The sequence below is a fragment of the Hemicordylus capensis genome, chromosome 5 (genome assembly GCF_027244095.1).
Source record: "Hemicordylus capensis ecotype Gifberg chromosome 5, rHemCap1.1.pri, whole genome shotgun sequence".
In the NCBI taxonomy this organism is placed as follows: domain Eukaryota; kingdom Metazoa; phylum Chordata; class Lepidosauria; order Squamata; family Cordylidae; genus Hemicordylus; species Hemicordylus capensis.
This window is the reverse complement of record NC_069661.1, coordinates 97271383-97286090: the sequence shown is the minus strand read 5'-3', so window position 1 is coordinate 97286090 and position 14708 is coordinate 97271383. Positions and strand designations below refer to the sequence as shown.

Sequence of the window (14708 nt, the reverse complement as noted above, 5' to 3'; positions counted from 1 at the left end):
AACAGCATGATCTTTCCAGAACAAGGGTGCAAGTCCCATCTGATCTGACTCCAATTTGAGCCAGTAGATAATCTTAATAAACCAGATACAAGCCTCAATAGGGACCAGCCCAACCTCCAGTCTCAGAGCTGTGTTGGGTGAACCACTTGGAACATCGAGAACTGACCTGAGTAAATGCCTCCGGTGAATTCTCGATGTTCAAACTAAACTGCTTCCAGAGAATGACTGGCCTTGTAATTGCACAGCGGAACCCCATAAAGCAAGTGAGCTATCACCTTACTCCTAAATACCTGAATTGCTGTGGGGACATATCCTCTCCCCTTCCCAAAGAAAAATCTAAGCCATGCCAAGGTACTTTGCTGCGCCTCTTGAACAACGTTGGCCACATGGGCCCTCCAAAACCCATTATACTGCAGCACGACAACAAAAGTATTTGTAAACTGGCTTGTTCAATTATCTGCCCATTTATCTGCCACTTATGAAGAGTAAATTTCTTCACAAAAACTAATACTTTTGTCTTCTGGTAATTAATCTCAAGACCTTCCTCCAAACAATACTCGGCAAATAAACAAAGGACTCTGCGATGACCTATCTCAGAAAAAGTCAGAATAATTGTATCATCAGCATGGAGCAGTGCAAGAATAGGGTGTGAACATAATCTAGGAGGATGTAGGTCAGAGCCTAATAAGGTCTGTACTATTGAATTTATATTGAGCAATATAAAAGTACTGCTCAATAATAAGACAGTTAATGTTTTGATGAATCAAATAAGACATTCGTTTGGCTTCACATATAGAATAATAATAATAATAATAATAATAATAATAATAATAATAATGACAGAAAAAGACCAAAATAATCCCAGTGGTAATTGGCGCCAGTTCCAAAAGACCTTGAAGAGCACCTCAACACCATAGGGGCCACAGAAATCACCATCAGCCAATTACAAAAAGCAGCTTTACTGGGAACAGCCTATATTCTGCAACGATACCTATAACAACAGCAACAACATTGACAATAAAATTCTGGCATCCCAGGTCCTTGGGAAGGACTCAATGTCTGGATAAAACAAACCAGTCAATAACACCTGACTGTGTAAAATAATAATATTTTACATTTATATCCCGCTCTTCCTCCAAGGAGCCCAGAGCAGTGTACTACATACTTGAGTTTCTCCTCAAAACAACCCCGTGAAGTAGATTAGGCTGAGAGAGAAGTGACTGGCCCAGAGTCACCCAGCTAGTATCATGGCTGAATGGGGATTTGAATTCGGGTCTCCCTGGTCCTAGTCCAGCACTCTAACCACTATACCACGCTGGCTCTCTCATTAATAATAAATAATAATAATGATGATGATGATGATGATGGAACCATTGTGAGTTTTGTTTCAGGTCTCTGCACATCTGTTATTTGCAGAAAATATACATTTCAGTTCATCATTTTTATGTGAAAACCTATATGAAATGCAGCCTTGAAGAAAGAACACACCAAAAAACCCTGGGACACATAAAAACACAAAGAATCTATATCAAGCCCACTATAATTGATGGCATCACATTTCTCCCAGGAAAATTCCTGGACTAAATCTGCCCAGTTTTGGGGTGGAAATGGTTTGTACTTGAGTTTCAAATGATGTCACAGTCACAGGGTCTAAGCGTTCTGGACTTCTAGCAAGAACTTACAACAATCAAGAATGGAAACGTTCCAGGGTACTACCAATCAAGCATTCAAGCTCATGTTTAAATTTTGCTGATCATCAGCTCTTAAAATATGTTACAGTAAACAAGATGACAATCAAAAATGCAAGTATTCCACTGAATCATTTGTGAGACATTCTTAGCAGAAGATACTGACAAATAACAGCAAGTAACCTTTCATTATCACCCTCAAGTACTTTAACAAGTGTAACAAAATGTGAATATGCAACAAAATGACACTAAATTTCATGTTAGGCAAAAGCTAAAAAATAAGGGGGGAAACCCACCATTATTGTTGTAACCTTTCACTATTTCTGAAAGTCACACACCCAGTATGGCAAAGTATAGCTAGCAGGAAAATACACTCATGTTTTAAATATGTATAAATTGAATTCTGCCAATCCTTAGAGTCTTTCCAAGGAAATGACTTGTATGGAAAAGAAATGGGGGGTGGGGAGAAGAGAAGTAACAGCCATATGTTTGAACAAACTGCTCCTTGGAAAACTGGAAAAATGCAGCTTAATGTTTAAAAGTTGCTTGCTTGCTAATTACATGGTTTACTTAAACTTGGTGTTCAGATGACCTCTAAATAGTTTGTGCTTGTGTGTTTTTAAAAACATAAATAGTTAATGAATATTGCAACATATCAGTTTCCTGCTCCAGTTGGCTGACTTGTTAAATTGGCAGGAATTCAGGGTTCTGCAAAGCTGAAAGCATATGTCTCATGTTTAAATTAAAAAAAGAAAGAAAGAAAGAAAAAGAAAAGAAAAAAGACAACTTCTTGTTACAAACACTTCAGTGAAAATCACCATCCAGTTTAGAGCCAGTTCAGACCAGGTGCTGAAGACAGAGTAAATAGGTAACACATGAAAGCCTGATAAAAACTAGAGCCTCTTTGGGAATTATGATCAACGTTCCATTCTAAATAGCAAACTGAAATATGAACCGCAATATCAATATCTATCTAGGGACACTTTTAAAAAGCCATGTGGCAGGATATTAATTTAAGAATAAGTAACTAAGCTACTTCAATACTGAGTAATTTTTAAAATACATAAAATATAAATGTTAGTGTATTTTGAAACTAAACGTATCTGAATAATACATTTTATAAAATTGAAGTGTTTATAACATTAATTCTTTTTCTTTTTTTAACAAGAGACATATGCTTTCAGCTATACTGAGCCCATGAGATCCAGATAATATTTGTTATCAGGGTATTTACTTGCAGAGATTCTGCAGGTATCTTTGCCCCACACTGTAATAACCAAACCAGTTCTGAGTTCATAGAAAATGAGGTCTCATTTTACAGCTCAGGAATTCTGAAGTAGACATCCATTCCCAAATATAGGGTTTTTAATTTCCTTCCTACTCATGTTATGTGTAGTATTTTAGGGGCTATCTCCATGGATTCAGCTAAGAATTTACATCAGACCTCTGTGAAGATGAACTAACACTATTTCAGCTGATTTAGAGAGCCATATTCCTCCACAGATAGACAGATGGCCACATCAGGTCCACTAGACCTCTTTCCCCTATACCTTTCTCTGTTAGTTTTTTTTATTTTTATTGTTACATTTATATACCGCCTTTCATTAAAAACAATCCCAAGGCGGTTTACAAAAGTTAAAAAACATACAATAAAAATGACAATAAAAATATTAAGCTAAAAATACAAAACCAATCTAATTTAAAATCTATAAAATACAAACGTAAAAACTATACGTGAATAAAACACATAGAAGCAGCAATAAAACAATCATGTAAAGGCCGGGATAAAAAGTCAAGATTTAACAAGCTTTCTAAAAACTGTGATGGAGTCAGAGGAGCGAATGGCCACTGGGAGAGCATTTCAAAGTCTGGGGGCAGCAACAGAGAAGACCCTGTCCCAAGTGCACGACTGCCGATCCTCCCTCATTGTCAGCACCCGGAGCAGAGCCCCCTCAGATGACCTTGTTAAGAGGGCAGCAACCCTTAGGAGCAGGCGGTCCCTCAAGTACCCTGGGTCCAAACCATTACGGGCTTTAAAGGTCAAAACCAGTACCTTGAATTGGACCCGGAAACGAACTGGCAGCCAGTGCAACTCTTTCAGAATGGGTGTGATGTGCTCCCACCAGGCAGCTCCTGATAAAACCCTAGCTGCCGCGTTTTGCACTAGCTGTAGTTTCTGGATAGTCTTCAAGGGCAGCCCCACACAGAGTGTGTTACAGTAATCCAGCTGTGACAGTAATCCAGGGGTGCCGACTAAGGCATGGGTAACCATGGCCAGCTCTGCCTTCTCGAGAAAGGGATGCAGCTGGCGCACTAGCCAAAGCCGTGCAAAGGCACCCCTGGCCACCGCCTCCACCTGAGCTTCCAAAAGCAGAGCCGGGTCCAGTAGTACCCCCAAGCTGCCTACTTGCTCCTTCAAGGGGAGTGCAACCCCATCCAGAACTGGTAAAATCTCCTCATCCTGACTGGCTCTCCTACTGACCAACAGTACCTCCATCTTGTCCGGATTCAATTTCAGTTTATTAGCCCACATCCAACCCATCACGGCCTCCAGCCCCCGATTCAGGACATCCACCGCCTCCCTAGGATCAGGTGATAAGGAGAGATCGAGCTGAGTGTCATCTGCATATTGCTGACAACTCAGTCCAAGTCCCCAGATGACCTCTCCCAGAGGTTTCATGTAGATGTTAAACAGCATGGGGGACAAGACTGAACCCTGCGGGTCCCCACAGGCCAACAGCCATGGGGCTGAGCAGTAGTCCCTCAGCACCACCTTCTGGACCCTCCCCCCATGAAATGACCGGAGCCACTGCAATGCAGTACCTCTGATTCCCATACTCGAGAGGCAGCCCAGAAGGATACCATGGCTGATGGTATTGAACGTCGCCGAGAAGTCCAGCAGAACCAAGTCGGACGCACTCCCCCTGTCTAGTTCCCGGCATAGGTCATCCACTAGAATGACCAAGGCAGTCTCAGTCCCATATCTGGGGCAGAAGCTAGATTGAAAAGGGTCCAAGCTGAAATAATGATATAAAATACATAAAACAGTATATACTGAACGGTGAAACATTACTAGTAAAGACTAGTAACAGCTACTTATCCTGGGGTGGCTGTAAGTGAACCCTGAGGCTTTAATATGCTTGGTAAAGTTTGAACGTATAGTAATGTTACTCAACCTTCATCTTGTATCTATGGGAAACAGCCCCTGATGAAGAGCCTTGCAAAACAGCTACTTATCCCAGGGTGGTTGTAGTGTGCTCTCCCCTACAGTATTTGATTTGTTATCTACCATCAGTCATCACAGAGCATGTCGCTTGCTTTTTCCTGTATTAAGGACTTATGATGATTTAAGGACTTATGATCCGTACAGCATACATCACAGAGCACGGCGCTTGCTTTTTTTTTTTTAATTCAACGACTCATGACCTGAACTGTATGTATTTATCACATTTCTTTATCCGGAAAACATCTTGGACTCTGCCTGTATACCTATATATACCATTTATCCATTTTTCATATTTTTGTTGTTCTCTATATTTATTGGTTCTGTATGCTGCATTTCTATGTTGAATTCAGTTATTTAATTTCTGTATGGGTTATAAGATGTTTCCACTGTGGAATGGCAATTTATGTGGTTTGACCGCAATTGGATAAGGTGTCAGTTTACCACCGTTTCGGCATCACGCCTGTTTTGAGTGTCTACATTTGGCCAGAATGGCTTTGCCAATTTCATAAAAACGATCTTTGTTAGATATTTCATATCAGTTTATTCCATAATAGTTTGACTGTTTTCAGTGTGTTGAGAGTTGGTTCATTCACTTTTTTGTTCACAGGTTTTTTTGCTCTTCTTTCTTTGATTCCGTGAACCCCATTTTTCCTTATCTCTCCTACTGCATTTCCCTTGCTGATGCACCATTAAAAAGGTGTCTGTTGGAACGGTGGCATACCTCCCGGCTGCCCCGGTGTCCTCCTCGGCCAGAAGTAAAAGGAAGTACCTGGCACACATGCATGCACTGGGTACAGGCGTGGGCACGTCACGGTTGCCCACCCGCCAGGCGCGTGAGTGAGCACAATGTGTGTGCACACGCTCCCGGCATATGCACATGCGCCCGGTACATACTTTTACTTCCATCCGAGGAGGACATCGAGGTGGCAGGGAGGTACCCTGTCGCCCCAATGGACACTTTTTAAATGGAGCACCAGTGGTGGAAATGTGGTGGGGATATGGGCACCCTCTCCCGCCCTGAAAGGTATGCCCCCACCTTCAAACCGGCAGAACTGCTGGTTGTTCAAACCGGTTCTGAGGCCCATGGAGGACCTCCGAACTGGTTCCATGCACATCCCTAGTATATCCCCCTGGAAGAGTTAATCTGCTCATATAAAAAATGTGAATGGGACTCCTTACAGCTAGAGGAGGAATTTTGTATTCCCCTCCCCACCTTTTTATCGTTACACATAAGAACATAAGAATAGCCTTGCTGGATCAGGCACAAGGCATCCTGTTTCACACAGTGGCCCACCAGATGCCTCTGGGGAGCCCACAGGCAAGAGGTATACGTATGCCCTCTCTCCTGCTGTTGCTCCCCTGCAACTGGTATTGAGAAGCATTATTCCTCTGAGGCTGGAGATGGCTCACAACCATCAGACTAGCAGCCATTGATAAACCGGTCCTCCATGAATCTGTCTAAACCCCTTTTAAAGCCATCCACATTCCATGACAAGGAACAGGGGCGTAACTACCATTAGGCAGGGGGAGGCAGTCGTCTGGGGGCCCCACTGCCTTGAGGGGCCCCCCAGAGACACCTCACATGACTCCCCATTGCCCCCTGCCCAGCCCCAAGACCCTTCAGCCACTTGCGCTGTTTGCCCTCTCTCCTGCTTGTCGTCCTGGTCGGAAATCAAAGCAGCAGGCAAGCTGCTTTTCTCCCTGGCACCTCTCAGCTGATCGGCGGGTGGGCGGGGCTTCCAGGGAGGCCTCCGTGTAGGCCTCAGTCAAGCCTGAATTCGAGTAGGCTGGCAAGCCCCAGGAAGAAGGCTGGCAGTCAGAGTAGCCACTACAGCTCTCTGCAGCAGACCCTCTTCCCAGGCCAGACAGCTCAGCCTTTGCCAGGTAGAATATGAATTCCTTTTTGTGGTTACACTCCCCCCACCCCCTATATAGGGATCTGCTTGCCATAGGGCTTTGATGGGGGGGGGGAGACTGAGAAGTCTCTGAATATTTAATTTAAAACTGATTGGAAAATTTGCTGGCTTAAAAAAAAACCCTCTAAAAAGTCCTATAAGTGGCTTGTTTCATGGCAGGAAATTACAAAAACTTCTGGAACAAATTTATTTATGTATTAATTCATTCATTCATTCATAAATACACTTATGTTCAAGTTGTTTTGCAACCCAGGTCTGAGTGAGAACTGAGACATGAGTGAGAACTGTGAAGCATGTGTTGTGATTTTATTTTATTTTATTTTATTTTTCTTGTGTGTGAACTGCTCCCCAATAACTTGCAGGGACTTCAGGGTAAATCTGGCCAACATGTGAATGCAGCACCTCTATTCCAGAGGAGATGTGTGTTAAAGGGCTTTAAAAGCCTGGTGTGAAAAACCTCCTGGAATCAAACTTTTCTGAATTTGTTCAGAATTCTGAGAAAACAAACAGAGGCTCACCCTGCATGGTTGAAAGTCTCCTTTGCTAATCTGCAGCAAGGGGCCCATTTTAATAATTAGTGTTTCTAGTGTCTTCTCATTTGCTCAGTTTTGTACATCTGTTTTTTGTATGTTTTGAATGAGGACAGGAATGTGAGAATAAAAGTCCCCTGCTAACTGGACAAAGAGGCACCTTTTTCTCTTTGTAAACCGCCCTGAGCCATTTTTGGAAGGGCGGTATAGAAATTGAATTATTATTATTATTATTATTATTATTATTATTATTATTATTATTATTATTATTAAAAAATTTCTCGGCGGGGAGGCCCATTTAAGAATCTTGTCTCAGGGCCCACTCCAACCTAGTTACGCCCCTGACAAGGAATTCCACAGATTAATTATGCACTGTGTGAAAAACATACTTCTGCTTGTCGGTCCTAAATGTCCCAACCTTCAGTTTCATGGGGTGACCCCTGGTTCTAGTGTTGTGAGAGAGGGAGAAAAATTTCTGTCTGTCTACCCTCTCCACTTCTTGCATAATTTTATACACTTCAATCATGCATAAAATGAAGTAACATTTTTAGTTTCCTCTTCTGTCCGCTCACCTCTGCATTACAGAAATTGCTTGACATTGCTTCTGTGACCAGCCTGGAGTGGTAGAAATAATTAGGGTGCCAGGTTGCTCAGACACTTGAAGCAGCAGTATGGGGCACTTAAACAGCACTGTTCTTCAGCAGGAATCTATTCATTAATATGATTCCAGACTGCTAGATGGCACTGTGCTAATGCAATAATTGCAAGTAATTATTGTGCTGCAATAATTCACTAGTTCAACACAGGCATGAGTATCCCAGTAAAAGAAAAAAGAATTTGTTGAAGGAGATAGTCTACTTATATAATTTGTTTTATTATATTTTTTAACCCACCATTCCTCCAAAGAGCACTCATTTTATTTTTTCTTTATTTTTAAGAATTTCTGCTCCACCCTTCACCACAGTCTTAGGGCAGCTTACAAGTTCGAAATAGAAATACAAAAATAATACTATAAAACTCCTAAGACCAATAAAATGCTGAAAAACTATTAGAGAGATATAAACAACTATGAACAATTACAATTAACCAGTGGAGGAAAATGCTTGACTGAACAAGAGTATCTTAGAGAGGAGGCCAAATGGATCTCTTGGGGAAGGAAATTCCACAAGGAGGGGGCCTTCAATAAGAGGGCCCTATCCCATGTGGCTGCTAAACAAATCTAAACAACATGCAAGAGGCCCTCTCTCTCAGATCTTAAAGGTCAAGCAGATTAAAATGGGGAAAGGTACCCTGGCCCCAGACCTTATCCTCACAACAGCACTGTGATGTAGATTAGACTGAGAAAGAGTTTCTCCATCTTTAGTTGTTATTATTTTTATGTGTAAATAACTTTGAGAACTTTTGTTGAAAAATGATATATAAATAGAAGCAGAGGAGATGGTGGTGGCTGACCACCTAATGAGTTTTGTGAATGACAGGACCCTAATCCCCCTGCTTTAAGTACAACATTCTAACTATTACTACAGTACACTGGCGCTCAGAACTGAAGAATAATTATCTCTGTAGAGAGAACAGATACAGAACATGCAACTACAATTGCATAATAAGTGACATTTGCTTACTGGCAGGTACAGATAGGCACATCAGTTTCATTTCATTCATTCCAAAGTGTTACTATGTGATTTTAGTGACTAAACCGAGTGGGATGTGTGCTAATAACATCAATAGGCTTTTAATAAATTGCCTCACATGATTCATCTCAAGATTTACAAGACACATTGACTAGGTCCTCATGCTGATTTCCTTTTAAATTATCCAATACTCATTTTATTTCAATAAAATGTTCAATGTTCATTTTAGACATGATTACCTTTGGAGTGCCAAACAGGGCAGATCCTGAAGTGCACAAAGCTGTGGTTTGCTGAATATGCATTTTAAATTTATTTTAACTTCCCAAAGCCAATGTTACATTGATTAATGAAAGAAAACTGTTTTAACTGGTGAACAAAGCCAATGTTTAGTCACAAAAATGATAACACTTCCACAAATTCAGTACTAGCTCTCAGCATTTGCTATAGCGTGTATCTGAAGTAATCTATACAAAATAGCTGGGCTGTCTCCTAATTACCATACGTTTATTTCTGCTTCTTAAATAGGGCTTCCCTGCATATACACACATGCACATACAAAATGTATATACTTTTTAAAAAGAAAAGTACACAAAACAGTTTACATAACCAACAAAAAGGAATGAAGCATCCTCTATCCCCTGAAAAGCCACTTCTGAGAATTGGGGAACCCTCTGAACACCATGGGTTGTGGTGTCTCTGTACATCCTTGAACCTGGATACTGAAGGCAGCTGGCAGTGAGGGCAAGGATTGGCTGATCAATGCTTCATTGGTGGGTGGTGTGGTTCAGTCAGGTCTAAAGCAGGTGGTGGAATATCCCCTGCTGAAGAAGCACTCCCTAGACCCTGGGATTCTTGACAACTAATGGCCAGTTTTCTACACACCATTCTTCTGCAAGATGCTTGAGGATGTAGTGGAGATACCTTGATGAAACTGATCCCGTTTCAGCTTCAGAAATACCTGGATCATACTGATACCTTATTCAGCTGCAGAGATTCCTGGATGAAACAGGTTATCTTGACTCTGGCCTGGGTTTTAATGCTGAAACCACCTTAGTCACTCTAGTGGGTGACTTATGTTGGGCTCTGGACAGCGGGGATGTGTTCTGCTGGATCTTTCAGTGGCTTTCTGTATCATCAACAGTGGGATTCTTCCGGAGTGCCTTGCGGAGATGGAGCTGGGAGCCCCAGTTTTACAATGGTTCTGCTCTTTCCAGCAGGGTAGGTTCCAGCAGGTGGTGCTGATAGGGATTCCTGCTCAATGGGCATTAGCCTATAGCAATCTGCAAGGTTCTATTTTTTTCCCATGCCCTTTAACTTCTACACAAAACCCTTTGTCAATGCCAGAAGGGAACATCACAAAACCTTTGTTCATTACCAATCCAGCCTTTAAAACCTAATACGAATTACAAATCTCTTTAGGGTCTTAAAAGGATGGCAGGATTCCGCCCCCTTAACTAACGGTATGAAAGTAATAACTAGAAATTGTTAGTGGTACCTTACATACCTCTGCACAATGAATCTATTTTTGGTGGATGCTGATATCCTGTGACTTTAATCATGTCTGCACAAATCTCCACTTTGAACTGTAAGGGAATTTACACTTCATGGATCCCTTAGAGGAAGTATACGCTTACCTGTTATTTTCTGCAGTAAGGTAGATAACTCGGGTTCATCACAAAGAGAATGAATAAAGGCCTCCTTCACTTCTTCTTCAGCTTCATCTAACTCTTTTCCCATTTTTATTTCTCCAACTATGGAGTAAATGTACACCAGCAATAGAAGGAGATCTTCAGGAGTATAATCATTATCTGTTCTGTTACGAGACTTGATGATAGGCAGTAATTGGTTGAGGACACTGGGCAATGTTGACTCTCCAATATTCTGCAAGTGAGAAAAAAAGAGAACCCCTTATTTTCAAAGTATAAACATATATTACCAAGACAACTGTAGAAATATTCTGAAAGAAGGCCTAAAAACCTTCAGTGGATTCTGGAGGTGAATATTCAAATCTGCAGTCTGCCATTATGCTGCAATTTCTCAATGCATTTTTTGAGGTAACTTCATTACACAATCACATATCTATTCCAGGAATGGGAAGTAAAGATATAATAGTATAAGACTTCTCAAAGCCTCATAACTTAATCTTCCCTGGGTACACAGACTGGGTAGTAAAACTTTCCATACCAAATTTAAGCCAAATTGGATCCTACCCCGCCTCAAGATTGTGATCTTTTAAAAAAGGTTTTCTACCACATTTTGAAAAAGGTGCTTGAAATTGAAAACACCTTTAAAAAACAAACAAACCTGACCTGTTTTCAAATGAGCCATGATTTTGTTTGTGTATGTGGGTTATATGGACCACCAACCATCTCCTTAAAAGCCTCTGCTGTCTTCTCCCTCTGTAAAGCAGCAGTGTTAAAAGGAAATGAAAGTCTGATGTTCTTCTCAAGACATGAGGGCTGTTTCAAGCAAAAAAAAATTTTTTTTTAAATTGAAAATCCATATTTGAATTTGAACTTTGTGACAACAGTTTCACTACAGGAAAGAAGCTGTGTATAACTGCTGCTTTTATTATTATTTTGATTGTATTTGGGACTATTATTTTATTGCTATTATGCTTTTTTCCCTATGAAGCTATCCTAAAAACATTATTGAAGGGCAGTATAAAAATCCACAAAATAATAGTCATTTTATAAGTGTGACAGTCTTGGGTTTTCTATTTGTTTTAAAAACTTATAAAATAAAACTAGTATTTAGATTTATAATTAATGGAAGAGTAAACATACTTTTAAAAGAATGTTTCAGTGGCCTGTCAAAGAGACCATAGGGAACAAGAGACTGTGTTACAACCACCGTCATAGCCCTTGCACCTGAATCTTCTTGGCTATGGGTAAAAAGAGGGAGGAACGCCAGTCACAGCTGCAAAACCTGGCCCAGTTGAATATTTTCTTTCATTTTAGGAGCAGCATCTATTTATTCGCATGAAGCAGAATTAAGGAATAACCAGGGTACTGTAACCCTGTCCTTCATAGGGGAACCCTATACCTAAAATACACTTTTAAGGTATTTAGAACTCTATGCATATAATATTCCTTCCAGACTCCATCACTAGGGGAACTCAAACTGCTCTTCCAGTTCAAAAGGATATTACTATAAGAGCACAATAATAAGGGGTGTGTTTACTTTGTGCAAAAAGACACATATATGCAAAATTCTGCAACCTGTATATATGGAGCACATTTGCGTGAGTTCATCTCTTGCATTTTATATTCTTTCTGCAATTTATGGGGAGGATGAAGGAGCTATACAAGGCACTCAGCTTAAGCCAAAGCTTTTAAATTTTCACGCAACCTTGATATTAATCACAACAGTCTAGAAAGACTTAAAAGGGGGGAAAGCCACAATAGATATCAGCTTTATTTTACAGAAAGGGGTTATTTTGAGTTACCTTTAAATATTTAGAAAAAATTGTCACTTCCTTGTATACAAGTAAATGGCTCAGAAGAATGGTGCACAATCATAGACAAATCTGGATTACTCAGGGAGTATTCTAGACACAGATTTGGTGAATGCCTGAATCTCTTTAATGCAAGTTTTCCAAAAATGGAATGCTATACATGGACACGTGACTTCAAATTCTGTGCAAAAAAAATGCAGAATTCTGTAACCTCTACACATTAAGCAAATTAGAGAGGAAAAAACTGCACATTCTAAAACTGCTATCTACTGCATGAGGGTTAAGAACTCTTTGAAACATTTTCCCCCCTTTGGATGGACATAATATTTTTGCTATTAATTGATATTTACATGTTGAGGGGATAGCGATTAATATCTGCATTTTAGAATTGATGCCATTTGCCATAAGCCTGAGATATAGAGTGGGTTACACATTTTAAAAAAACCAACTAACCAAGCAGTGCTTTAACACATGTAAAATATGGAATAAACCAATACCTTCAGAGTGAAAAAGACCACAGAGAGCTGGGAAATTTGCCGCAAACGAAATATCTAGCAGTTTGTCATTAATTAGCCACCTCTAATGATTTGTAACAGCACAAAGAGCTCCTAAATCAATCAATTATACTGACTGAACAATCCTTAAAACACACATTTTTAAAATGTAACTACCTGTGACCCAAATTTCCTGCAGGTTATGTTGGCCTCAGGTTAATATCAAGGGGGCCAGTAAAAATAATAAAAAGAGGGTCCATTCTATACTTCCCCAAACCCTCCATAAAAACATTCACACTAAGAGTGGCTCCAACCAAGTTTAGTCTACCACCTGTCTTTACTTTTGTCATTTGGCCATTTTATCGGAATACTAGAACAAGTATGCAAGAGACATTTTCTCCCAGGGACGTTTTTGTATAGGATGGTAAGTAAGTAAGTAAACAAACAAATGAATAAACAGATATGACCATAGAAGGGTCAAGAAGAAAATAATTGAATTTGATTGTGAGGGGTCCCTTCTGATTTCTGGTCAGAAGCACTTGGGTGCTTCTACTGAGATTCAGACCAAGCTCCAGAGAAAACCACCAAAATTGAAGTTTCTTCACTGACAGTCTCAAATCTAGATGATCTTTTGGAATTTTCCATGCCTACAATTATATGATTCTATGAACAGGTCTTTAGTTGGAAAATAAAGCAGTCTCTGAACAGCAGATGAAGAACAGAAGCCACAAAGGACAGCATTTGTAGAAACAAAGTCATTCACTGATGTATCTCTGACCTAAAACTTTAATGTTGTATCATGCTAGGACATACTAGCAGAAAGAAATGACATGAGTGACAAAAGAGATGCTGGCCTGGTTCAGATATGAGGTAGAGCTAGGTCTTTGAGCATCAGGCACGCATCCCTGCTCCCCTTCACATACAAGGAAAGAAATTATTCTTAGAATATGCCAGAATCTATCATGACATCTGAACCAGATCCTGCTTTATTTGCAAACTCTAACTAAAATAAGCAAGGACACCAGGTTCAGACAACAGATTCTGGCTCATTCTAAATCAGGGTCGGAAGCAAAATCTTTCCTCATGTGCCCAAGATTAGGGGACATCACATAAAACCAGAGTTCAGTCTTAACTTCATGTGATGTCTAACCCTGGCCTATATCTAGTTGCATGTTTTCTTTTCAGGACCAGGCAAATACGCTCCCCCCAACCCCGACCTCTTTACTTGAGGTATTTTTCTGCTGCTGTAATAAGCGTCCTGAAGGAATTTAATCAAGTATCAGCTCAAACAACCCACCAAATTCCAACTAGTTTTAATGAATTTATTATTTCCAAGTCATGCAATTAACTCATGTGTGGAGGCAGGAGATTGCAGAGAGATGATGAACTTATGGTCCAATGGAGTTCAAATCACAGGAGATACATTATTACAGATGGAGAGTATTGGCTGGTGATCCATTAGGTGAAAGGATAGTGGTTTTACTAACTATATACAGGGACTCCCAGTGAAAGCTTCATGGTGGAATGCACTGAGAATTGGAACTAAAGCAAGCAGGCAGGGCTGTTTGCTTAGGACTGGTTGACTGAGAGAAGAAGACTCTGCCAATCCATCCCTAGTGCTTTGATTCTGGTCAAACTTTGATTCTGGTCTTAACTAGGAGATTCTGTTTACACAAACAAGTATACTTGATTAATCTAGAGACTCATACTAAGGGACTCTCCTAAAGATTATTTAAGCTGTTAGGAAGGCTTAATCAATAACATGA

At 40.3% G+C, this 14708-nt stretch overlaps 1 protein-coding gene and 1 long non-coding RNA gene across 2 annotated transcripts in view; one reads left to right on the top strand and one right to left on the bottom strand.

Annotated features, from left to right (window-relative positions):
• SCFD2 (sec1 family domain containing 2) overlaps positions 1 to 14708 on the bottom strand; it is a 299733-nt gene that overhangs the window by 168500 nt on the left and 116525 nt on the right. The window contains exon 5 of the mRNA XM_053258322.1: positions 10626 to 10872. Within this exon, the coding sequence (XP_053114297.1) occupies positions 10626 to 10872 (247 nt within the window). The remainder of the gene's footprint in view (positions 1 to 10625; positions 10873 to 14708) is intronic.
• LOC128328391 (uncharacterized) overlaps positions 6710 to 14708 on the top strand; it is a 41380-nt gene continuing 33381 nt past the window's right edge. The window contains exon 1 of the long non-coding RNA XR_008309182.1: positions 6710 to 6798. This is a non-coding gene — a long non-coding RNA (uncharacterized LOC128328391). The remainder of the gene's footprint in view (positions 6799 to 14708) is intronic.